Genomic DNA, 26,718 nt, shown 5'->3' with positions numbered 1-26,718 from the left:
CTCCATTTTAATTAGAATTTACTTTCCAGTGTTTGATCTTCACCGTAAACTGTTTGTTATGATTCAATTTGAAACTAGTTTAACAATTTCCCTTGGGAGAAATACAGTTCTATCTTATCTTCTCTTTATACTTCTGCCACTTAATGTGAATTTGAATCCAACGCTAAAGTGAGTTGTCTCTAACTTATTTTCCCCCTTCCCCTTTAACAGGAAAGCCCTGTGAATAAAGCCCCTATAGGGTTCCGGTGTAATTTCTGCGTTGAGGTGCATCCCACACTCCGAGCCATCTGCAACCACCTAAGAAAGCATGTCCAGTACGGCGAGGTCAAAGAGGGCCACGTAAAGGTAAAGCAGCATGTGATCAAAAAGCACGTTTCTGTTTCATCTGTCAGGCTTTTGGGTTGATTACTATTTAATTTAGCTCAACTCTCCACCTTGAAGTTTTAAGGGTTACCAATATTTGTCGCTTATGAATTTGTTATCCGCTAATTTGTGAAAAGGTATTTACAAATCCGCGACATCTTCTTGAATAATTATTGAAGGTCCCCATTGTTTCCCTCCTGCTATCTTGCTCCCCCACCCACCGCTCTGATCCAGCTCTGCAGGCGTCTGTCGTGCTTGATTTGGGTTTTGTTTTCCTATTCTGTGTATGACCGTCTGTCAGCACCCCCGAGAGAAAAGAAGCAGTGCTGTCCTGTTGCATTGCACGGGGAGGAGTAGAGGGCAGAGTGGTGAGCCTGAACTTTTCGGGCAGCGGCGGGCAACCATTGGCGCATTAGTATTCCACTGAGGCTGCCAGGGAGGGGAGCAGGCCAAAGAATCTTAGCGTCTCACCCAAATGGAAGCCTGAGTCCTCTGTCAGATCCTCAGTCTGTCTTTTATTTGGAAGATGAGATGGTTTGTGTCACTACGGGTTAAAGGCAACTTAGGTCATTATGGAACTAATAAAAGGAAGTATTGCTCTTGTAAGTTTCACATTTGAACATTTGGTACAGTGCACCGCCTGAATTAAAGGTCGCACGACCACGACCGTGTGCAAACTCTCCGGCAGATGTGTAAAGATTGCATTTTATATGGTAGTCCATCAGTTTTGGTTCCAATTTGTTGAACCGGCAACAGTTTCCTTTACAGTTGGTTGAGGAATAAGCTGACAGTGTAGTCAGGGCAGATGGGATGGCAAGGTTGGGCCTGTGCACGCCACGTCTTATTTATGGCTGTATCAAGTGCAGGGTCAGGTCCTTCTGTAGAAAGAATGGGCTTTTTAAAGGGGAGAAAAAGTCACAGAACTTGTCTACTTGTGATGACCGTAGAAACCAGCCTGCACACTGGCAGATGGAGGAAGCGGTGTTGTGTGCAGTAGAACAAATAAAACCCCTTATTTAGGTAAGGTGAGGTTAACCAACCATATTTAAACCTAGATTGGCAAAGAGCATATAGGAAAATTTTTAAGCAATGTGTTTGGTATTTAGCAAGGCTAATACTGATAATTTACTCAGTCACACTCTGAATGACCTTTGACCTTTATTCATTGTCTGCAACAGGGTCAGGGTAGTTTCATGTCTGGTTCAAACGAAACATTACATAATTTATTGCATCAACTAAGATGCATTACATATGCGAGTGAGACTTGATGTAACATCAGTTTTTGTTACCTTGACCTTTGATCCTCTAATGCTATTATAAGGTTGTGCATTTAAGAAATAAATGCTTCAGGGTTGTGACCAGGCACACAATATACTAAATATCTGAGTCTTTTCCTCTTTGTTTTGCAGCAGGAAGTCAGCGAGGTGCCTCTGTCGCTCCCTTCAGAGAGCCTCACTAACGGGGAGCTGGAGGAGAACGAAGCAGCAGCTGCTGAAGATGAAGACCTAGAGACACCCGCAGATACAACGATGGGACTACACATGGTCTCCACGGACTACGATGACGGCGACGTTGCCATGGATGCACTGGATTTACAAACTGATGGCGGCGGAGGAAGGGCGGCGGCCCTCATGGCTGCGGCGAGGGCCGTGGTGTCAGGGGGCCAGCTGAAGCCGCGCTTAGTGGCAGGGGGACACCCATGTGCCCAGTGTGACCGCGTCTTCATGTCCATGCAGGGACTTCGGTCCCATGAGAGGAGCCACTCGGCCATGGCAATGTTCAGCAGAGAGGACAAATACAGCTGCCAGTACTGCCAGTTTGTTTCCCCATTCAGACACAAGTAAGTAGCAAGATGAATGATGTCACATGTTGACATTTACAAGCATAGAGACATAGTATAAATAAACCTAGATTCTACTCTGATTAAAGCAACAAATAGATTTTTCTCCAAACCATAATCACATAATCGCCATAAATTGATGTTTGTATATTAACAGACCTACATTTTTACGTTTTAGTTGAATTACTGAAGCTTCCATTGGCTTTTGGATTGTCACTATACTATAACTTTAAACTACAATACAATACTGAGAGAGCTCTTAAATTCACTACTGGGAGGATACAAACTAAATTAAGGGTATTTTTTATTCTTACAAACGTGTAAAAAATAACTACATATATGCAATATTGTTTTTAGATTCAGCTTTTCCACAATAAATTGCAAAAATAATAAGCACACACTAACAATAGCCTAATGTTCACAGTAATCATAAATCCTTTTCTACACCAAAAGCTGATGCTAATAACACAAGTAAATCAGTTTAACATTTTAAAAGTATTCTCTGCATGTATGCTGTAATATTTATACTGTACAAAATCATTTAAAATGTTTTCCTCACATAAGCTGATTAAATAACAAGACATTTTTTTGGCGAACGACAGAATCCTATTAATTCTGTCCGTGCATATGTCTCACTCCACACTTTTGCTTTAATCACAGTAGAGACAGAAATAGCATAATAGTAGAATCAAAATGCTGATGTTTGTCAAATTGTCTCCCCCCTTCGTGATGGATAGATTATGTTGCTTATCACAGAATCGCCAATGCTGGGAAACTGACCATGATAATGTTGTTGTCATATCACAAGTTACCCTCTGACTCACAGCCTTGGCCTCTCTTTGTAGGATACTTCATCATTTGTAGTAAGAACGTTCATCTGTGTCAACACACGCACTTAAACGTCTTGATTTAATTTATCACTCAAATAGCTCTACTAGATTGTGGCAACATTGATCGTTTCTGACTGGCCTCTCGCAGCTTTTATTGTTTTTATTAGAATTCTGCTTTTGGAGCTGATGGGTTTGTTTTAGAGACGTCAGTATTCCTTTAACCAGCCTGATCTCTCACAACAACCCTGTTAGAAATGATTGATTTAAACTCTCACCCATATTCACTATACATTAACTAGTCTTACACCAGCCACTCTACACAGCGAGTGGATGATAAACCATTTTGGACAGGCAGCGCTTTACACCGCGTTCTGTTTACCCGATCAGAATTCCTTTGAATCTCCAATCTTCTCCGAGATTTCCTGCCTCCTAGGAGAGACTCAGAAACATAACAGCGAGGCGGACATTGCAGTATTGTTCTTTGATTTAGTTTTATCCATCACAAACGCACAGATTGAGAGAGAGACAGAGAGAGAGAGAGAGCGCGATAGAGAGACAGAAGGGAAAGACTCATCTCCTCTCTGCTCCTGGATGTAATCCCTCTGTACTGTATGTGCCCTGACCCAGAAAGAAGCTGCATTCCCATGCCACCTAGGAGGCTGGCATTAAAAACACAGCCTCCGTCCCCACAGGCACTCGCACATTCATTCCCACCAGGGGATTGTGGGTAGATGAGTTCACGCCATGGTTCCCTGTTCTGTAGTCATTGGAAATATGCTGCCGTTGAGCATGAAGTAAACACAATCGAGGTCTTAGATGTTGCCGAAATTCCTGCTGTTGAAATCATGGAAGTGGATGTTCTGAAACATTAGTGGCTTCCTTTTTAGTTTATTTTCTTCCTGCCGCCATCTCCTCTGCTTTGTTTTCTCTCTTTATCTGTTATCCCTTTGTCCTCATTTCATCTATTCTTCTTCCCTTATCCTCTTATCTCCCCGCTTTCATTCCCCTCTCATTTTGTGTATTTTGTCTCGTCCCCCCAGCTTGGACAGACATGTGCAGTCTCACCACGGGCACCACAAGCCCTTCAAGTGCAAACTCTGCCCCTTTAAATCTGCTTACGTGAGCCGCTTGAAGAGCCACCTGCACAAGGCGCACACAGGTAAACACACACCACACGCACACACACACACATGCCCTGACGCACGCATACATTAAATCACATCGTACAGCTGTAGCCATGACTAACAAGGTATTCCCAGGCCAGAACAGCAGCCTCCTGTTTATCATCTTCCACATAATGATGCCGTGCTTGATTTAGCTCCTCCAGCACAACGCAGCCAGCGGATTAGCTTGAGGAGCAGATTCGCCATTCCCAGCGAGCATTAGGGAGACCTAATTAAGCCAGTCCAACCAAAGGAGTCAGATTTTGACGCACCACAAGAAGCCCTGTTAATATCATTTAGGGGTATGAAATATTCAAATTAAGCCAGTCCAACCAAAGGAGTCAGATTTTGACGCACCACAAGAAGCCCTGTTAATATCATTTAGGGGTATGAAATATTCAAGCATGTCACATTGTCAAAGGCTGACTGGTGTCCTTTATTGATGCCATTCATTGTCTATAATTTGGTTTTGTTTGTGGAGGATCCAGACGGCAGCGGTTGATCCTAAAGGAGATATAGAGACTCCGTATGAGCAAATGCAAAACGGTTCTTGCTTAGTGATCGAAGAGTCATTCTTCCCACAAAATCCCGCAAAAAATCAGAAAAAGCCCATTGTCAAAAAGCACCTGGTTGCTCTCAACTTTCTGATGACTGAAAATGGCAGTAAGATTTAACAATCGCTCAGGATAATTGAGACACACGCAGCAAACGCAACACAGAGATGTGATTTCATTTGAAAAGCAAGGTGTGAGTGTGATGGAGTAGACATACACAGGTGCTCTTTGTCTAACTTTTTTTTTTTTTCCTCGGCTACTGTCAGTCCTTTGCTTGTGCCCGAGACGCTGGAGAGGATTTGTGCTGTTTTTTGCTCAATTCGGCATTCAAAACATCCAACAATAGATAATAGAAAAGCATTTTCTCAGACTATTTTCTGAAAGACTGTCGCAACAACGAATATTGTCCTGACTGTTATAAGCATAAAGAGCCTTGACTGGCTGATATATTTTGGTCTATTGAATCCGTATGAATGAGGTGTCTTGTTCTAAACATCATGTTCTGACGAAAAATGGTTCAATTGGTCATGAATTCCCATTTTTTGATTTCTGAAGACACTAGTAATGCAATTTTGCTGAAACTTAAGTAAATGTCTGTGCTCTGCGTCTTTTCCTTTTTTTCTTCTTAAACTGGCACTAATTAGTCCAAAGGGAGGATTAAAAGTACAAGCGACTACAAGGTGACATATCTGTTACAGATCGGCTCGCATGGGGGTTTGCTTTGATGGCGGGGGGATGAAGCGTCTGCTGTCACCTTGGTTTCTGTTTTAATAGCGACTCGGACACCATTTCAAGGTCTCTGCCGGTCTCCTTCAAGACTCTCTCCTCTTGGCTTTGTCCTTCTAGGTGAGCACACGTACAAGTGCTTGTCGTGCCCCTTCTCCTCCATGACCATCAGCCAGCTGAAGGAGCACTCCTTGCGAGACCACGGCGAGGCCCTGACGCTGCCAAAACTCCGGGCCGCCACTCAAGCTGCCCATGCCACCATGAGGCCATCCCGGATCATCGGTAACACAGAGCAGACTCCCCTGGCCCCAGATGGTACGTCCTGATCCTGCAGATCATATGAGCCAGATGTGTGGGGGGGGGTCACATTTGGAAGATCAAGCACAACACAGAAATCCATCTTTCTAAAACAAAGTCTCCCAATGTTTCAGAATATACAGGGACCTTCTATACACTGATGTACAGTATTGGCAGTTGATTGATACGTTTCAAAAAGTACAAATTGATTCCCTTCCCTTACGAGGGAACTCTGCAATGCGAGTTGTGGGATTTTTGGCCCAAAAAGGTTGAGACTGTTTTTTTTATCTGGCTTTATTGTCCAAATTGGTTTTATCATTTCTATACCAGCGAGTTTATACCTCTGAAACACAATTATGTACCTGAAAAATGGCCCCTCTGTTCCTAAATCATTGCCTTTCACTCGTATTCGGAAGGAATTCTAGAAGCAGAAGCGTATAAAAACTCCAACTGCTTAGTTTGACTCCTGAAGCCCCTTTTAATGTTCACCATGACACCTTTTTCCTGGCAAAGAGACACACTCACTTTAGTGCGCTGTAGTAGGAAACTCCTCGAGGTGATCTCCTGTTTTCAGTACTTTGCTGTGTGTGTGGGTGTGTGCGTGTGTGCGTGCGTGCGTGTGTGCAGTAGCTGCTCTACATGGCAGACTGTTGTTGGCAGCAGCTGTCACCTTTCCTGCCGGAGCACTGGAATCATCCCTTGAGCAGAAGCAGGGCAGCATTCCTCAATGCGCCAACCACTGTCAGCCGTGCCCTACCCAGACAAATGAAGCATTGAGGAAGAGCAGAGCTGACATATTGAATATCTCTCTGTTGTGCCAGATGAGCTGAAGTGTCAGCGATTCGGATTTTGCAGCTTGTTACACCTATGGTTTCTGTGGCCTTTAAATGTTTTCCTCAAAATATTAGAAGAAAACTTTGCTCGGATTTTTACGTCAACATTTATTGGAGCAAAGTTGCAGTCCTCTCTGCTGCTGCCTTAAAGGCGCCTTTGAAGGCTTTTCTCCCTCTTCATCCGTCTTCTTCAACATCCCCATAGAAATGTTCCTCCTCTCACGTAGCCAAGAAGACATATCATTGCTCTGCTGCAGAAATGTGTCGCCATGTGCAACCGTGCCGCCATACATCTCTACTATACGGAGGATATTACAAGCATAAATCAACTGTGGCATTATTTAATTCATATAAATTCCTTTGCCCCTCTGCAAAGTAAGAACTTGGATCTTTAGCTTTTCAAGAAAAAAATAAAAGTTTGAGAAAAGTGTTTCTTCCTTCCCTCCTCAAACTGTGATTGCTGGATGAGGCATTTTTCACATGGATAGATATTCTATTAGTGTCACTGTGGTTTATTTATTGATGTGGTGGCGGCTCAAAGTAGGACGAAACGAGTTACAGCCAGTGATATTATAGACTGTTGAGAAAGGGATCGAGGAAGAGGTGGATGGAGGAGTGATGACAGTCAGTTATGCTCTTATCTGCCAGAGATTGGAGTGGAGAATCTGTGAACTCCAGAATGCTTTCCAAATAATCCAAAGGTGGAGTTCACTTTGAGAGGCAAGGATCAACTGCTGTCTGATACAGTTTAATGGATACAAATGTATGGAGATATATATGTTGTTTCTGAATAAAATAAGCAACTTGACTTCTCCTCTGTGCTTTGTAACAGCAGTGGGATGAAATCCAATGCCGAAAATCCAATTGAAATTCTGAAATCAGCTTGTTCTTACTACCCGGAGGCATTATTTTAATTTCATAGATTGCGTGGCTCTGCTTAGGCTGGTTTCTTATTTTATGTAATCAAAGAAGAGGAATATACTTCCCTTTCTGCACATCCAATGCACAATATCATAACCCTGGGCTAATTTATTTACCTTCTGGCAGATCCAGCGTACCTGGAGCCAGCGGATGTTCGTCAGCAGCTGAGCCATTACCAGCTGGCCTCCCGCAGTCACATGTCCGGCTCCTCGCCCAGCGGCTCAACGGTTGTTGACAATCGGCCAGAGGGCATCCTGACTTGTGAATTCTGCGAGTTCAGCTCCGGCTATATGCAGAGCCTGCGCCGGCACTACAGAGACCGGCACGGCGGCAAGAAGCTCTTCAAGTGCAAGGACTGCTCGTTCTTCACCTGCTACAAGTAGGTGGCAACAGTTGAAATGATTGATATCCTGCTTATGAGTTTATATGCGAGAGAAGGATTGTTTTATCTAGATAGATTCAATTTATCTCTCTGGGAAACTGTTACAGGAATGCCTTCAACATGCACGTGGAGGCCGGTCACAACAACAACGCTCCGGAAGACATCCCCAAAGACCTGCGCTGCCCTCTCTGTCTGTACCACACCAAACACAAGAGCAATATGATCGACCACATCGTCCTGCACAGAGGTAGGACCACACAACATGCAAAGCAAAACCAGCCACATTAAAATTAAAATGATTTGAATTTTGTCACAGTGAAGAGGAAAATCTAAATGTCCCGGTGTTGGTAATGTTTAAAGATGTCAGGGCTCATCTGGCCTTGTAACTCTTAAGCCCTTATTCGCCCTTATTCACTCAATCAATCTGCCTTAAATCACAAACAATAGAAAACTCTGTACCAGCAATTGCATTTTACTTGTCAATTATGATCATTGTGTATCACCACTAACAGGTTTAGAGTTGCTTAGCTGTAATTTATACATAATCCCAGGAGCTAAAGCAAGATATTACATTGTGGACTTTTGTCTTATATACCTTCTATATTTATTTATTTTGTACCAGTGTGTAAACTTAATACCACCATATCCATTCCTTATTTATGTATTGAAGTGGCTGAGAAGGATTTAAACTGATCAAAAACATATATGTACTTAGAAACTGGTCTGATAGGTCCTTTAAAGTTGGTGGGGTGTTTTAGTGGTACTAGTTTGAATTACCTGGAGGCTAAGTTGTTTGTGTTGTGAACTTAAAAAACCCTGTTTGAGAGATCTTGCTGGGGGGGCAACTGCATTTGCTTTTGTTCTTTGTGTGTTTGCTTTTGTTATCTGATATCTCCACCTCCTCTCCCTTTCTGTGCCCATGATGTTCCTCCCCTTTCTTCTTTTGCACCTCCACCCCGCCCTTTTCTATCCTCATTCCTCATGTTTCACAATTAGTTTGCTGCTCTTCCCCCGACCTCCGAAACCCTACAACTGTTTCTCCTCTTTCTTCCCTCTCCGCAGAGGAGCGCGTGGCTCCGCTGGAGGTGAGCCGCTCCAAGCTCTCGCGACACCTACAGGGCCTGGTGTTCCGCTGCCACAAATGCACCTTCACATGTTCCAGCGACCAGGCCCTGCAGATGCACCTGCAGAAGCACGCCGAGATCAAACCCTACCAGTGCCAGCTCTGCTATTACGACACCAGTCGACGGAGCCAGTTAGAGGAGCATCTGCGGCTAGAGCACAAGGTCAGCTGGAGTTCACAAATACACATCTGGGTCCTTTAGGGAATTGCCCCTATAGTTTACACATGTAACTACATCACACATTATTAAAGTGATATATGAAACAGACTTATAAAGCAGAATCACTGACCCCACAGTGAACATGAACAGGATCTTAAACATCAGAGTCTTAACAAATGTAGTTTCTAATACAATGTACATTAATTGTACCTGACTTAAAGGCTGTAAAATGATCAAATATGATGATGGTATCACCCTTGTATTTATGGAAGTGATTTAGAGGCCTTTACTAACTATCCACATGTAATCCATATCTGATGGATTAAGAGCTATGAAATTTAATTTTCACAAGAATCAACAGAATATAATATAGTATAGTTGTATAATCGGAAATTGTATTGGTGAATGGTGAACATTCTTGAATAGCTCCACCAAGCCTTCTTGAAAGCATTTTGCACTTTGAATAGCTCACTATGATATTGGATCTTGATCTTATTAGATAAAGTTTTCAGATGTGGTCTTCTTATATCATAATGTATTATAAGAATCTAATTACAATGGATTATAAAGTGAGTTTAAAACTATGCAAATGATGTGACAATACATCTGTGCTCTTTCTCATCCTTTATGTATACCAAATTCTTCATTACATTAACGCAGAATGACATTTTAATTACATACGAAGCTCCAAACAACAAGCCTGCATCGCTACACAAGGACATCAAACCACAATTACACCATGCAGTGTGTCTTGACAGATGAGGGGATAAAAATATCGGTGAAATGGCTGCTGAATGACGCAGTGGAATAAAATGACTAGGTGCATTACATATCAAATTCCTAGAATTTACAGTATTATTCTGAAACTACATCCAGAAGATAAAAGGTCCCAGCTCTCAGCCTCCCTAATGGCCATAATGCAGGAGATGATGAGCCTGCAGATGGTGTTTTGGGAAACTGTGTACATTAAACCACAAAGGCCTTTCATAGCAGCTTCGTCACAGCACGGCCACTTTTACATGACTGGATCCGTCCCTTTTACCAGCCCTCAGCCCAGTGCATGCTGGGAAAGCCTGCCACCCACCTGTTATACCAGCACACAACCAGTACAGAGAATGGATGGACAGATGATTAAGATTTTTGAAAATTCACATCCAGATACAAACAGGAAATCAAGCAGAATCTCATTTAAGATCGTGTTGTGCTATTAGACAGATTATTTAAAAAATAAAAAATAAATTTAGATAACGAAGATAATTCACCAAGATACTTCATGTCTGCACACCATGAGTGAATGAAGACTTTTGAATGAGGAGAAGTGGGCTTGAGAGGCTACATTGTTGGATTTAAATAGCAATAGAGCAGGTAAACAGAGCTCTAAAGTAATAGGCTTTAGGGCATAGCACTGAATGAGCAATGAGCTGAAAGAGTGTCGCGTGTGTGTGTGTGTGGAAATGTTTTTAAATGAAGTGGATAACCAGGAAACTCCTATGAGGGCACCTATTAGGAAGTCTATGTTTGCCTTGGTTGATCTTTAATGCCTGAGGTGGTGGTTGGAGGTGCCATGTCCGTAATCTTACCCCATATGGTGAAGTCGCTGAGGAAGACAAAGACACATGCGCTGGAAAGGAAAATAGTTTGCCTAAAATTCTCTCAGTTTTGCAAGAAAGCTCACTCTAAAGAAGAAGGGTGAAAGGTGGCAATTACCTCTCTGTGCTGCGGACTTCCTTTAGCGGGGTTTGCAAGAGTTTATATTCAAGAGCTTGAAGTGAGGTGGAGCCCTCCTCTCTATGATCTTAATCATCAGGGCCCCTGGACAGCATATTTTTACATAATCAGGTTCTCCAGGGATATTTACAGGGACTTTAGCACCTGCCTCATTCAGATCCTTATCATGCATTTTGGAGGGATGATGGCTAGATGGTGGAAAAAGACAAAGTTAAGTAGAGAAGGTGACTGAGGTGCCTGGGAGCGTGACCGCAGGGCCACCAAGGAGCCCGTGTCCCTCAAGTTTTAGCAGCGTTAAATCTTTGTCTGCACCACGTATTGTGTGTGCATGTGTGTGTGCGCGCATATGTTGTGAGTCTTAATTTGAAGTTCATTTAGTTTACTTGTAGTCGCAATCATGCAAATGTGTCTGAAGTAAAGATTAAATGTCCTTGGTAGACACGGGTGTCTGAGGACGAGGAAGAGAGAGCAATTAAAAATCTGTCATTTATATTATTTAATTCACTCAGACAGCGATGGATTAAAACCCATCACAAATACATTATTGAATGTTGTCTAAACATGCACACAGATTAAATCCTTATTGTGGGGAAACTGTTTGTGCCCACATCCACTTGTTTCAAGAAATATTTGATTATATATAAATATTCCACATTAATAGAGTTCTGAATAAACAAAACCCAACTCAGTCTTCCTCCTGTGTTGCATCAGGTCATCCGAAACTTTGAGCTGATGGGCCGAGTCAGCCTGGACCAGCTGGAGATGATGAAGGAGCACGGTAGCGGCGCCGAGGAAGATGAAGCGGGAGAGCTGATGGGGATGGGACTGGACGGGAAGATGCCTGCCGAGGACGAGGATGAAGGAATGGAGATGATAATGGAGAACGAAGCCGAGGAGCGGCGAGGGATGGACGAGGAGGAGCTGGAAGAGGTTTTCAAAGAGGAAGAGGGGGAGGAGGAGGAGGAATATGGAGGAGAGGAGGGGGAGGCTGAGAAACCTGCACCACAAGGTAAATGTAGACGATTATCAATGGAGTCGCTTATATTGTTGTTGTTGATTCTACTAACAATTAGCTTTTGTATCTATCAGCAGCAGGTGATTTCTGACCATCCTGTTTCAAACCAAATTATTCATAGACATGCAATAATAGATTCATTTGGTTTATTCACAACTGCTTTTAAATAATGTAAGACTTGATCTGGGCATGTTTGTGTCCAAACCAATGATGCTCTACTCACTGGGTGAAGGAAGAAAATACCAAGACAAACTACTACAGCAGAACCTTTCCTTTAACTGACTATATTTGAAGCAGTAACTCTTAAAGGAGGTTGTCTGCTGGAGACAAATCAGACAGAGACAGATTTCACCACACTGCGTCACACTGTTTGACTGCTGTGTGAGCTGATAGCAGGACAGATTTCTTCACAATTGCTCGATTGTAATCTGCACACACCAAGCAGATCTAGATGTGATTTTAGTGGAAATAAAGGTTTTTGTGTAATCTCAGACATTAATTAATATATTTGTTACTATTAACGAAGCACTAAATGTATGATAATAATAATGATAATAATACACTGCGGGGTAATAAACACCTGAAAGGAGAGTCGCCGAGCAACAAACTGTTCTGCCTGATCTGATTACCTGAGTGCTCTCCTCATTTTTCCCAGAAGTCCTTGCATCTCCCAGCAGCAGCAGCAGCAGCAGCACGAGCAGCGTCACTGGGCTGAACAGTGTGGAGAAGCGTCTGCCCTGCGAGTTCTGTGGCCGCTGCTTCACCAACAGCCTCGACTGGGAACGACACGTCCTTCGACATGGCATGTTAGTATTTCTTTAAACCTGTTTTTTTTCTTCTTCTTCTCTCCACTGTAATCGGTGTGTGTGTGTGTGTGTGTGTGTGTGTGTGTGTGTGTGTGTGTGTGTGTGTGTGTGTGTGTGTGCCTCTTTACCTTTGCGGTCTTGGAACTTGGTGTGTGGTCACATTATGGTTTCATTATGTGGGTCAAAGGCTCTATGTGCACTCAGACCTCAGAGTGACTTGTGCTTCTTCTTCTGCTGTAGTGCCAATGAGCAGCTTTTACGTTACTGCACATGTCTCCCTAAACCATCAGCAATGTGTTCTTCATGCATTGCTACCTGTTCAAAGCTCTAACCGCCGCCCTCTCCTTCACCTTAAGGATGGTGGAAAACAGTGGGACGGACACAGGCAGCGCCGCAGGAATGGAGGCCTCAGCTCCACCTTCCATCGGCGCCTCCGCCGCGATGGACGCCGGACCCGAGCTGCCCAGCAACAGTACAGAGGGAGGGAGCCCCGGCGACTTATCACAGCAGAGTCTGAGCCAGTATGCGGAAGACAAAGAATTGTTTGAGACCAAAACGGATCAACAGTTCGCTTGAAGAGACTGTGACCTCTCGCGAGATTGCGCTCGGAATGACAACGTGTGGTAGGATCGACACTGAGACGGGTGTTAAAAGGAAACAAAAAAGATGCAAAATGAAAGAAAGTGACTTCTTATGAGTTGCCGCATTATTCGATTTTAGGTGTTACATATATAAGTATTAGGTCGTGCTGCGTAAAATGGCTGAGCTCTTTAAATGGGCAGTCCCCCTAGGACGGATCTTAATATATTGGTAACCAATAGTGAAACAGAACTCTTTATTGCTGACATTGTGGTCGAATCTACAGTGAAAGATCCCACCTTGAAATTACTGTGCTATTAATCTCGAATGTCGTCCAAAATGATTACTAAATTCTAGCATTTTATCATTTGAAGCACCTTTTACGTCCCCCGCTGTTCATCGTGTAAAAGAGGGGTACTGTAAATTTACCCAAAAAGGAGCCAATAAAGTATGAAAGCATTTATATATCTGTGGCCCAACGCAGAGCTCCCTTATTCTTGTCAATCAGTGAAATTTGTGAGACCTTTTCTTGCATCGTAGCCTCGTGTTCAATGTGTAGAAGTATTCCTGAGGAAGAGTCGCACCTTATCTATTTTAGTAAAATCCCTGAATCATCTTTTACTTATTTAAAGAAAAATGCAGACAATTTCCCCCCCGATGTTTGTAGCAAATTGCTATATTAGGTCCCTTAATATTATACTACGTATAAGCCTTCAGCCTGTGGCACCCTCAGCGTTTTGACTGTACTGTTTGTTGTCCAGTAATTTCACAGATGATGGACGTAAAGGGATTGTTTTACATTTACTTTCCACCCCCCACTGTAAATGTTGCTGTTGTTCCAGGTTGCCAAACGACAGCTGCAGAGATGTTTTAGTGTGTCATGACCGTACACATATGATGTACTGTGAGGTGTCCGTTCATCTGCGACTTGCAGCGGGGCAAACCTGGAACACAGATTAGTGACATAGTGGCGTAATGTACTGTGTGTTCTCATCACCAAGCTACACTGGGTTACACTTGTCTTTTCACTTCAAGTCATTTTTCCCCGTATGTAAAAGCCGGTTCGTGAAGTCATCGCATTGTCGTCCTCTCGTCACCTCTGAGATCTGAACTTGTGTGAACCAGAATATGTCTGGATTTGGTTTTCTCTGATTTCAATGCAAACAGGATCTTGGGGCTCCGACGCCGACTGTCTTTACTGTTGCTTTAGTGCTCGGAGCTCATCGCAGCTTCCAAATGATCCTGTAGGTTGAGGTCTAGACGGTCCACATGTGTAAACCCCATCCAGGGATCCAGGACGCAGCGACGTGTAGTTGGGTACAGAAGTGCCTTAAGATGCAGTTCCTTTACTTACCACTAAACAGCTTGAAGAAAACTCAGCCTGCATTGAAGTTAGGAGAAAGTCAACCCTGTTTTTACTGTAAATTATGGTCTCATTTAGTTTAATAAAAGGTTTTGTTGGATTAAGATGTTAATCCTTTAAGTAAAAATCCTTCTTTTCACTTTTTTGCACACACGGCTGTAAGGGGTAATTACAGCAGATTGGCCAATAACAACTCCTACATTTCCAATGTGAAATGCATCAGTGGCAGTGAGGTGCTGTCACTTGTTGATAAACAAATAAATACGAATTTCATATAATTTAAGCTAAATACTCAGTAATAACAGTTCAAAAGGTAATTTCGCCGTATCTGCATTAATTTTCACAATATTTTCCTTTTATCTTATATTTGTTCTTGTTGTACTGCCACCTAATGGGCTGGAGTGGCATCTGCGTCATTTTACCCAGAATGTCAGGACTGTTGCAATTTATAAGAAGTGCTATATGGAGATGCGTGTCAAATGACTGATACAACAAAAACACTGGAAAATAATGGTTAAATTTTGCTGAAAGATTATCACTTTAAAGAAGAATGTGTTTCATGATTGGAATGTGAAAGTTGCATTGTAAAGACAAGTGTAACCACAACACAAGAGATCTGAAACCATTTGTTTCCACGGATACAGATATACTGTGTGTGCCACTGTGGCTGTAATGTGAAGTTCCTTAACTTTGAGCTCCTTTGTTTCTCATCCCATGTTTGTTTGCTTCAAAGTTGTGTTGTTGTTGTTGTTCCTAACAAAAAAAAGGCAGAGATTGTATTTGATGGAAGTTGCTGCTTGAACGCCCGAAAGCCTTATGAGAATTAATAGCAATTAAGTCAAAATTTATGTCCAATTTCACTGAGCTAAATGAGCAAGGTTAAGCAGTCTAAATCTGACTGAAAACTCTTGAGCTGTCTAATGTGTAGAGGAGCACAGTAAAGAGAATTGTGTTCTTGGTACCAAAATATTTACCAAGCCTGCTGTGTTTGCTGCTGTGATTGTCTTTCCTGAGCGATGGAACCATTGATGGAAAATGGGAAAATCAGCGTTTAGACTGTAGAACTTTGGAACTAGATTTCAGGTGGGACCCAGGTGAACTACATGTTTGCAGCCATGTATAGACAAACAAAACTACATGTTAAGTGTTTGAACTGTGGTGTTTCAGAAAGGATACGTTAACCCCTTTTTTCCTTTAGGTGTTCTCATTTTAAAAAGTAAAAAAAAAAAGAAAAATCTAAATATGCTAGGTAACCCTTGGGGTGGGATGGGGGTGGGAGCTTTTCAGACCCCAAACCAACGTTAACATTATCATACTGTTGTACAATGTCTGGTTACAATGAAAAATATCCCCTTTTTTGTACTGTAATGGGGTGTGAGCAGTTAGGAAGCGCAGGGTGGTTGTACAATACTTAAACATGTGAAGGCGAATGATGAATGATTTTTTTCTACTGATGAAGGGCCAGGGCTTTTATTTTGAAGAAAAGAACGAAAAACACGACAAAACGGCGCAAAGTACAAGGAATAGTCTACCTAACAAACGCCTCCGTCCCTCTGCTGGCTCGGCTGCCATCTTAAGATCCCAGTCAACCAATAGATAGGGAGGGAGGGAGGGAGGGGGGGATCTAGCCCACTCGCGTCTGATTCCAAAGTCTTTCACTCGGGTATCTTCGGCCACAGTGAACTCCAGCTGTGTGGCCTCAGGTTGGGTGCCTGCCTGCGTTAGCATCCAGGTGGGACTGTAGCAGCCTCACAGTGCTCCTCGGTTCTTCTTCTACCTTACAAACCGGTTGGGTTGGTGCTGAAATCCGGAAGCCCTTTTTTTGTGTTTTTTAAAGGACCAGCTTGTAGCTTATCTTTTTTTTTTTCTTTTTCCGTTTGAAGGTAAAACTGTCGTTGTAGAAATATGCTTTACAAAGCAGCTCAGCTCAAAAGCTCCACTGAAAACCAGAGAATAAAATGGGACAATCTGGGCAATGAAGCTGTCCACCCGAAATTGATCATCGTTCTGTGAGCATTTTAATAGAAAACAACTCTGAATCCCTCACTGTGTGCAGTCTCCAGGCTGTAAAAACTGTAATATTCCTCATTTACACCAAGCTAAGCCCCTGCTGATAAAACACTGGATACTTGTATATATGTTTAGTTTGTTTTCAATGCATTTCTCTTTGCAGACTGTCTCCATAGTTTGACACTAGAATTTCTCCTTCTTGCCTTTCTTCCCATATAAATCTGATTACCTGATGGTGGGTTGTGATGTTGCCTAGAATGATTGTTTACAATTTTATTCCATTTATCTCTGGATATTCTGTAAATATTGTAATTCATTGTCTTTTTTTAACTTGATAATAAAGTTATCAGATAATGGTTTATTGCATTTTGTGGTTATTGTGCTGCTCACTTTTACAGTTTTATTTGTTGTGCACATTACCATAACTTGAGTGCTTTATAATGTCACTCTGTTGTTATGTGTAGCACTAAAATAATAAGTTACATTATTACAACATTTTAAATCAATTCACAAGGAGTCAAAGGCAACAAGCATGTCACCTTTTGGATAATAGCCTTTTCATGTCTCTGCTGTCGATAAAATGATAGTAATAAAGAATAAATAGTATTGCTTTGTATTGAATTTTAGAAAGAAGCCAGAAAACCATTTTTATTTGCTTTGTTGTAACCAATGAGGAGTTTGACAATAGTAGTTGCTCCATTTTGGCAGTAATGGTCATCTTCATGTTACTTTCAACCCTGCCATTGCTCCAACATATGATACTTCAAAGTTAATCAGATATGCTTTATGCTGGTAAAATGTTGTGGTTATCTATCCGAGCTTTGTGTGACACATTCCCCATTTCAAGTGACCTATAGGATTTCCTTTGAAACGTATCCACCAAGCCTGTGGAACGACCAATAATAGTCTCCGCAGCTTGTCCACAGGAAATAGCTTCAGGCTGAGGAGACATCTCGGTGGCCTTTACTGTGTGTTACACCCTTCCAGGCTTCTGTTTTTTTTCTCTCTCTGCACTCCACACCCTGCAAGAACTCTGCTGACCAAAGCCACAAACCCGGAGAATGCCAGTTGTGTGCCGGAAAATGCCACCGCTCCACTCCATCCTGAAGTGATTGCATTCAGTAGGTTTACGATACGTTTCACTGTCTGTCCTTGGTTTTTTCTCACTGTATCTTGAGATGATAGTGTGCCTCATCAGAAAGTCTTGGCTCCACACACATATTCTACATTTCCTCTGCTGCCTACTATAAGGGGGGCACTACTTTATTTCACAGGTCTAACATCATCTTTTAAAAATATCTCCAAGTCAGCGGGGGATCAGACAGTAATCTCCACAGCTCACCACTTCAGAGGGGGGCTGACGGCACACTGACGACCCCTGGAGACTGGAGCAAGAGGCACAGCTTCAGCAGGGAGGGGGGAAAGGGGGAGGAGGACACTGCTGCTGTGGGGAAGAGCAACATAGGGAATGCCTGATGAGTGTGTGCTCAGGCCAAAGCAGGGGGACGTCTGCTCCCGCTGAAATAAATGGATGATAGAGCGAGGGAAAGGCATGAAGAAAGAGAGAGAGGAAAGGAAAGAGAGTGAAAAGTGGTGAAAGAGCAGATGCAATTGAGAGAGAAGTGGGAGGGAATGACTGGCTGAGATGTTTTGGAGTGAGCGGGGGGTGGGGTGGGGGGGGGGGGGCGGGGGGGTCATAGAGTGAATGAGGAAGAGGAAGCCCGAGGACAGGACCCCGTCGTGCTCCAGCAAATTATATCTGACACTGAAGTCTCCTTTCAAAGTCCGAGATGAGCATGGCAGCCGGCAAGACAGGAGTCACTAAAGCCTTTGAATACTGAGCAGTGCATGGAGGATGGCCATCATATTGAAATTCCTTCACGCTTGAAGGAGCTGAAATTATTGTGGCTGCAGAAAAAAGGCATAAAATGACATCTCAAGTTCAGTATGAGCTGCATGCCTATGTACCTGAATGCAAAATATAGTAATGTTTTGATCACATCACATTCATTCACATTTGATGATCGTCACGATGACTGACTCATGACCCAAACTCAATGATTAATACAGAGAAAGCATCAAGAATCAACAAATCTTGCTTGTGTGTGTTGGAGACTGGAGAGTTGAGGTTCTGTGCATTTGTGAATATTAATTCTTATTTTATATTTCTTATTTTAGAGCATAACACAATGGCCTATATCAGATGGTGCACATTCACAAATGACACTTATTGGGGCGGTTACTTTTATGCAGTGTATGTTTTTTATTATCATACTTCATTAGACAGACTCAAACTAAGCATCCATTAACCTCTCACTGAAATTATAATATTCCTGTCTGATCTGATTTACTGACTGGACTCAACCAAATTACTCACTTGGGTAGTCAGCAACATATTGTTTTTACTTTTTAATTTGTTGCAATAATGATAATTCTAATAAAGTAAATAACAATTAGCCAGTTGAAAAAGAAACTGCCCTTGTAACATTTATTTTCTTATAAATGGAGCATCTATCAACGACAAGGAATCCTGCAAAATAGGAATTATGATGGATATGAGGAAATTCAATTGCCAAACATCAGTGGTGACTAATTAGAATTTTTGCACCATTCATACTACCTAACTTAGGTGATTAATGTATTGTCCATAAATAACGCCTGACATCTGCTACATCGGCGCTTCTCTCCAACATAAAATAGTGGATTTAGAGGGGGATTGTGCAGCAATGGCGATGGTGAGCTCTTTGTGAGTTAATTCAAGTCATACAACTGAAATTGACATTGTTTTGTTGCAACTCAAAAATCCCAACCTTCCCAAATACACAAATCGAAGCAATGTTAGAGCTCGTCGAAGGGGGCGCTACAACCTAAACCGTGCAACTCATTCAATTACAGAGAAGGAGAAGAAGAAGACGAAGAAGAAGGAGAAGAAGAAGAAAGGCGCACCGTCATGGCAGCTGACAGTTTGTAATGAACCAAAGGAGACAGCAAACATTCTTGGAAGTTAGTTTAACAGTATTATATTAAGAAGCGGGCACCGCAAACTTGTCGACAAAATGCTGATAACTTTGAAAACATTACAACAGATGACGTTCAAAATCGACATCGATCCAGATGAAACGGTAAGAGTAAAAGCTTCCATTAAAGGGGGCGGAGTGGGATATGATTATGTCCTGGGACCGAATTCTTTATTCGGGAGGGTTTCACGTCCTGCTCATTCTTGTTAAATATAATAGATTATTTCCTTTCCAGCACCCAAACGCATCTGCATGTTGGTGATGGAAATCATTTTTAACTGAATGTGGCTTTTGTAATTCTATAAGTAGCTAGGAAACTAGTATAATTGAGACAGTGTTTAGACGGAGCCCAATGGAAAGCACCAGAGGGGGGGAACAATAACATTAAGCGTTTCTGAGGTAGCGTGTGTATTTTAAGTAACAACGTTAGTCTAGTTTATGTTTATGTTCAACTAAGAACGTCAACCAGCAGTTATCACATTAGGCACCATTGCATAAAATAAAACAGTGTCTAACATACATAACGGGTTTTACCTTATAAGCACAGCGTTATTGATAAGACACAGTTGGCTGTGGAAGTTAGACATATGTTTACACAGTTAAGAAGCTCAATTCAAAGCTAATTTCTAAGTTTATGAGCTTGGAGCCGAGAGTTCCGTGTCCAACATTCCGTCTGAACTCTGCAAGTCTTCAGGTTTATGATGGCTCAAGCAGTTAAGATGAAGTTACTTATTGGCACAAAATGGTGAGTCCTGCAAAGTCCTTGTGTTTTACTGCATTTACTTATGTGTGTGTTTGTTTTTCGACAGGTCAAGACATTGAAAGAGAAGATTGAAGAGGAGAAGGGGAAGGACTGTTTTCCATTTGCTGGACAGAAGCTTATATATGCTGGTATGTTACAGTGCAAGATGACTGATAACTATTAGAGCTTTACACAAGCTGCTGTTATCAATCCTGTGCAGTCAGAAGTCTTCTTATTAGTCACTGCACTCCATGATTCGATTCATCCTTCCACCCTCTGCTCTCAACATATTCTAGCTTTATTTGTCATGTTTAGTATTTGTTGACACCCTGTTTTTATTTGTAGTCATGATTTTAAAGATGAGTTTCACTTCATTCAACCAGAGCCCAGAACCCCCTGCAGTAACAGCAGCTCAAGGCTAAGTGCATTAACCATTTACAGACAGTAGACGAGGGAAATGGCACCGAAAAACAACAAAACGGGGGAAAGTAATGTAACACTCTATATTAGCTTGTAAAAATATCTGAGACTTCTTGAATTGCACATCAGAGCTTTGCTCGACCCGTTTAGGGCGTTTTCTCTGCAGCATGCTGTACGCAACACAAATACTGTTCTTTACAATGTCAAAATACAAACTACCGCATGTGATGACAAAAGCTGAAGATATCATCTCAGTTCAACTACATTATAATGATGCAATACGATACTATCTATTGTTATGCCTCTATATGCAAAGTACTTCATCATGTGTCCGTTTCCCAGTCTGTGCCAGGTAATGGATCTGCAATTCTGAATTATTTTGTTCTTGTTTGTTCCCAGGTAAAATCCTTGAGAATGACACGGCCCTCAAGGAATACCAAATTGATGACAAGAACTTTGTGGTTGTCATGGTGACAAAGGTTTGAGACATTTGTTGTTTTTTTATTCACCACCAGGCCCTTGAAAGCTAACGCCGAACAATGATTATATTCTCTATATTGCTGCCAACCACTTATTATTATTTTTTACTATGTTTTTATTGAAGCAAACATTTTACATGACATTGCGCATACAATTGGAAATTGGATAAAGGATATTTTGGAGATCAGAAAGAGGGGTAAAAGGAAAGAAAGAAGGAAAGAAGGAAGGAAGGTTGTATTATTACTGTTGTTGTTAAACTTTATATGTAGACCCTGGGGTAAAATAGGCAATATGAGGCACGAGTAGATTGAAATTAAAACAGCCGGAAGCCGCAGCCGCTGGAGGTTGTGAGAGCATGGCACAGTGGTGTGGACGCAGAGTCCAGGATGGCATCAGTGATGTTGATGCGATGATCTCATAGGGTCAATATAGTTTTTACAGGATGATGTCAAACAGCAATTTAGGCTACTAATCACATCATAGGCTGTGGTAAAGAGAAGGAAAGAAACAGAGGACATCCCACAAAGAGACCCAACCCAACCCCGCCGTCACACAACCCCAGCTGCCAACCACTTATGTCAGCCGAACACAGCTGATAGCTGTGTTGTTTATTTCACTACATACAGGTGAAATGAAAGTGAGAGGCAGTTTTAGGTTAGACAGTCACCTGAGAGATTCACTGAGTCATTGCAGAAAACATGTCTCCATCGACAATTAACATCAAAGCCTCTTTAGTATAAATATACAAAAACATGTATCTTACTTAAATATATATTTAATCTAAATGACAGACTTCTGTTACTGTCTGGCTTTACACTGGTTTTGTCGTCCCTCTCTGCTCGGTTTTCTCAAACACTCGTCTCATTCAGGAATGTTTGCACAGGAGACCTTTTGGTTTTGCTTGGAATGCAAAAAAGTAAGCAAACTGGCACGCCACTTTGGCAACCGCCTTGTGGCTCACACCTTCTGACATTTTCACAGCTGCTCTGGTTGCTCCTGGTTACAAAAGCCTGCAGGTCAAAACTTTGAAAAGGACAAGAGGGGGTGTGTGTGTGTGTGTGTTTGTTTGTGCAGGAGTATGCAGTATGTTACTGGGGGAAAACTTGTTTCTCAGCTGATGCTTGTTTATGTAGATGACAATTAGTTACTATCAAGCAGTATTATATAAAGGTGTTATTTTTCTTCAAATGATCTCACAGCCTAAAACAGCCCCAGCAGCCCCTCAGCCTTCACCCGCCGCTGCAGCTCCAGCGGCCACATCATCCAGCTCTGACAGCCCGGCCCAGGGAGCCCCGACGGCCAGCAAGCCAGAAGAACGGCAAACGTCCACTACTGAACCAACTGGGTAAAGACAGGCAGATGATTTTTAAAAATATCTTTTCTCAGCAGTGTTTCATGCCCATAATGGATTTGCATCTCACCCAAATTCTGTCTTTTCTTGCAGAACCAGCGAGGTTTCAACAAACACAAATTTAATCGACGAGGCAATTTCAAATCTGGGTAAGGCCTCATTTTTTATCATCGCTTCAACGTTTGTACTGAAAGGGTTCCATCTCAATTGCTGTGAGACCTCTGTGTGTCAGTGTGTCATTCCTCAGAGGCATGCCAGCCAGACTGTGGAAAACGTGTACAAATAATCCACAAGCTGTGAGGAAATGTCCCATTTCAAGGCCAACAAGGGGAATCCCACCAGAACTAGCAACAGGAAGCCAGCTCACATTCAGAACTGTCAGCTTAGTGGCTGGTGTTAAGTTTCATTGTGGCCTTAGCATGTGGAAATGATCATCCACATTTTACAGTAAACAGTAATGCATATTTTATCATCAATAACAAACAGATGTTTGCATCCTATTCTGGGTTATAACCAAGAGATGAATGATGTGAAAAAAAACCCTGCAGAAATTCACGCAGCATCATGTTTTTTATTTTTATCTGTGCGCCTCCCTTCCCTGTTTAGTGACGGGTCCATCGTATGACGCCATGGTGACGGAGATGATGCTCATGGGCTACGAGAGAGAGCAGGTGGTGGCTGCTCTGCGAGCCGGCTTCAACAACCCCGACAGAGCCATGGAGTACCTGCTCTCAGTAAGGACTTAAGAGACTTTAAGTCTCTGCCGCTGCCAAATGTTTAAGTAACATAAATCACAGCTCTCTTTTTTTATATAGTAGTTTTTTTTATAATGCCATTAAAATGAATGTTGTGCCCTCGTTAGCTACACTTATGTCTGAGGAAGATGTGTTGTGGGACTTATATTTTGTTGACAGATTTGTGGATTCTTTCACATTTGGTAGACTGGACTTGTCGCACAGCTGAATGCTTGATGGCTCATTAGGATTCATGGAGTTTAATTTGTGGTGGCACCAAGTTTCACTCACACTCACTCGGGCACACACTCACGTCCCACAAAGAGCACTTGAAGTGACTTTTCTCGGGGCTATGTTGGCAGGAGACGGCACAATAAAGATTGAAAAATAGAGAACATAATAAAAATAGAGAGTGTTATAAAATAGAAGAGCAGACATAAGCTGAAAATATGATATTATTGGTTTGGCTATGATCTTTGAACAAACAGGGATCTCATTTACTTTAACTGTCAAGGCCTTGTGGTTCACAGCGATTGAAGATGTTGCGTTTACATGATCATTGAGTGTATGGGTTAATGTTTTCTAACTTTTCATCTAGGGTATCCCAGGCAGAGGTCAGGGCCTTGCAGCAGGACCTGACCCAGTGGTTCCTCCGGTGGGCGGAGCCCCAGGCAGCGCAAGCGTCACTGCCAACGCCGACTCCTCGCTAAGAGCTGGGGGAAGTAAGTCATCGGTGCCGTGTTTCATTTGACCGCAGTCTCATTAAGTAAACAGCCATTTCTGTTATTTGTCAGTGTTTGTTTGTTTTGTCACTTCTGCTTCTCGGAGCTTAACATCTCATACTTGATTCCTGTAGGCAACCCACTGAATTTACTAAGAAATCAGCCTCCGTTCAATATGATGCGCCAGGTGATCCAACAGAACCCCGCCCTGCTTCCAACCCTGCTGCAGGAGATCGACAGGGAAAACCCTGAGTTACTACAGGTAAACACCCAACTTAATGTTTCTGTTTTTGAATGCCGAGACATTGGGGCTATAAATCTGCGTTCATCTACTTCTGGGGTAAAATAATGCACCTCCTTGCTGGTTGAAAGTGTTGTATTTCCCACAACTTCGCTCCTTCCGTTTGACTTTGAAGTTGCTGTTAAAGTGGAAGAACTTTGCTGTGCAGTCAAGGTGTTTCTAGATCAACTTTGCTTGGTCCAGTGTGTGTGTCGGAAGTGCGTTATGGCCGATTGCGTCGCAAGCATTTTCGAAAAAGCTCTTGTTCCAGTCCAACTGGAAACGGCACATACCAATTACAGGGAGAAGAAGCAATGTTTACTTTGTACTTTCATGGCCCTTGACCACATACAAACGCGGTCATGCAGTCATGCCAGTTTGCTTCTCCTTCATCACTGGATCAAATCCTGAAATCATCATCCTCAACCACAGGTATGCACACACTGTTAAAATGAGGTTGTGCAACAATGGCAACCTATAATCCATGTAGGCAGAAACGCACAACGCATATAAACTACGTTAATGTTTCTTCCTACAGTGAAGCAATTTTGTTGTAAATAGTCAAGTCTGCAAATTTTGACGTCCTGTCAAATTCGTTACCTAGTAAATGTTTTGCCGCGTCGGATCAGAGCCAAATGTGATTTAACAGCGTACCAGAATAGAAAACAGGCAGTTATGGGGTGTGTCGCACTTAATGATTGTTGTTTGTGTAGCTGTCATGGCCATAGAAAGCGTCGGTTAATAGGCGTCTACGTGATTGTGAATCAAGTCTTGACTGTAAAACCTGCACAGTAGACCTAAAATGCGGCTTCGCCACTGTAGGACATCACCAACAACCAAGAACAGTTCATCCAGATGCTGAACGAGCCCCTGCCAGATGCAGGGCCAGCGGGCAGCGGAGGCGGAGCCGCGGGAGCAGGCGGCGCCGGAAGAGGCCACATGAACTATATCCAGGTCACGCCGCAGGAGAAGGAGGCCATTGAGAGAGTAAGCATGGATTTAACAAAGTCATTTTATACATATTTTGTGTTGTTATGATTCCACTTGCTAAACAGATGAATGTTATGCACAAATTCTCATGCGCTTATTAAAATCTTGCTCCTTTCTCTCCACCTCCAGCTAAAAGCCTTAGGATTTCCAGAGGGACTTGTTATCCAGGCCTACTTTGCCTGTGAGAAGAACGAGAACTTGGCTGCAAATTTGCTTTTGCAGAATATTGACGACGATTGAAAAGAGCCTTGGTTGTTTTTACTTTTGTTAACTAAAAAAAATGCTTTGGCTCAAAATTTTGCTATTCACCTTTCTATGTAACACTGGATAATTATTATTATTGCGACATGGATGACCTGGATGACCTGGTACCTGTCTGCTAATGATTTTCCTACTTTTCCATTACTGTAGACCAATATGATTATTCTGATCCTGATAAAAAAGTGTTATGTGACTGAATGTTCCACAAAAAGAGACATAACATAACACAGGGTTTTTTTTTGTTAAAGTTGACGAGGCCTTGGAGCTGAAATAGTATAAGATTGTACATAGCAAGAAACAGGTATGACACGTTTTCTGTTTCTCTGGCCACATCTGCATGTAAATCAGCCGGATTTGAAGTTAGAAACTGTAAAGGGTCCAAGTAGAAAACTGATTCTATACACGTTGAGCCGTTTTAATACACATACTATGTGTAGTTGACACAACATGTTTGTCATTTTTTACAGAAAAATAAAGTTTTCAAGATAAGACCTTTTGTTTGGTTGGTGTGTCTTTTTGCACAAATTTGCAGGGGAAACGTTCAGCTGCTTGTATTCACAATCGACATTTGTGCATAACCTCAGATTAATGTGTTGTATGTGGTGTTTCCATCAGGGTATGATGAGTTTTCATGTTCATGAGAGTGAAGGCAGTGGGTACAGCGGATACCTGGAGTCCTTCATCCACTAATGTTCTTTTACCTTTACTTTACTCCTGGCATTGTACAGATCTCACATTACCCCATCTTGTTCTTTAACAGATATATATTGTGAAAAGTGACCACCTCACTGCTTTATGCACTATTGATGTGTGGAGGTTAAACGAGAGAACAGTTTTAAATCAATGGTGTCTAGTACAATGTTGGCCTTTAGGGGGCACCATAGACCACAATATCTAAAAGCCAAGTGACTTCTTATATACCACAAATAATGTCCCTGTGAAGGAGTTTGCGGGTAACAATATAGGTTTTCTTGACAACAGATAACACTTAACATACTTTGAAATGAAGGTAGTGTAAACCAACAAGT

General features: G+C 42.2%; 2 protein-coding genes across 3 annotated transcripts in view; both read left to right on the top strand.

Moving 5' to 3' along the window:
- Positions 1-17,049, top strand: part of znf462 (zinc finger protein 462) — a 42,030-nt gene extending 24,981 nt beyond the window's left edge. For both annotated transcript variants that reach the window (XM_076163708.1, XM_076163709.1), the window contains exons 4-13: positions 211-345; positions 1,773-2,203; positions 4,074-4,192; positions 5,597-5,791; positions 7,654-7,906; positions 8,017-8,156; positions 8,972-9,195; positions 11,632-11,929; positions 12,591-12,741; positions 13,098-17,049. In XM_076163708.1, the coding sequence (XP_076019823.1) occupies positions 211-345; positions 1,773-2,203; positions 4,074-4,192; positions 5,597-5,791; positions 7,654-7,906; positions 8,017-8,156; positions 8,972-9,195; positions 11,632-11,929; positions 12,591-12,741; positions 13,098-13,317 (2,166 nt within the window). In that variant the 3' untranslated portion in view covers positions 13,318-17,049. The remainder of the gene's footprint in view (positions 1-210; positions 346-1,772; positions 2,204-4,073; positions 4,193-5,596; positions 5,792-7,653; positions 7,907-8,016; positions 8,157-8,971; positions 9,196-11,631; positions 11,930-12,590; positions 12,742-13,097) is intronic.
- Positions 17,050-19,600: 2,551 nt separating this feature from the next.
- On the top strand, positions 19,601-25,888 carry rad23b (RAD23 homolog B, nucleotide excision repair protein). The gene is made up of 10 exons (XM_076164247.1): positions 19,601-19,815; positions 20,520-20,601; positions 21,272-21,351; positions 22,552-22,697; positions 22,797-22,852; positions 23,310-23,437; positions 24,036-24,159; positions 24,294-24,421; positions 25,262-25,426; positions 25,559-25,888. The coding sequence occupies exons 1-10, from the start codon at positions 19,750-19,752 to the stop codon at positions 25,667-25,669; spliced, it is 1,086 nt and encodes a 361-aa protein (XP_076020362.1). The 5' UTR covers positions 19,601-19,749; the 3' UTR covers positions 25,670-25,888.
- The last annotated feature ends 830 nt before the right edge of the window (positions 25,889-26,718 follow it).

Source organism: Genypterus blacodes, unplaced genomic scaffold (genome assembly GCF_046128005.1).
Source record: "Genypterus blacodes isolate CSIRO-AG114 ecotype Tasmania unplaced genomic scaffold, CSIRO-AGI_Gbla_v1 ptg000133l_1, whole genome shotgun sequence".
In the NCBI taxonomy this organism is placed as follows: Eukaryota; Metazoa; Chordata; class Actinopteri; order Ophidiiformes; family Ophidiidae; genus Genypterus; species Genypterus blacodes.
The sequence above is the reverse complement of the archived record's forward strand: the minus strand, read 5'-3'. Positions and strand labels throughout refer to the sequence as shown.

Bases quoted from the DNA above. Each gene is read 5' to 3' on its own strand.
- rad23b (XM_076164247.1), top strand. From the start codon at position 19,750: ATGCTGATAACTTTGAAAACATTACAACAGATGACGTTCAAAATCGAC. The intron at 22,853-23,309 runs GTAAGGCCTCAT...TTCCCTGTTTAG, and splicing joins CGAGGCAATTTCAAATCTGG to TGACGGGTCCATCGTATGAC. The intron at 23,438-24,035 runs GTAAGGACTTAA...CTTTTCATCTAG, and splicing joins CCATGGAGTACCTGCTCTCA to GGTATCCCAGGCAGAGGTCA.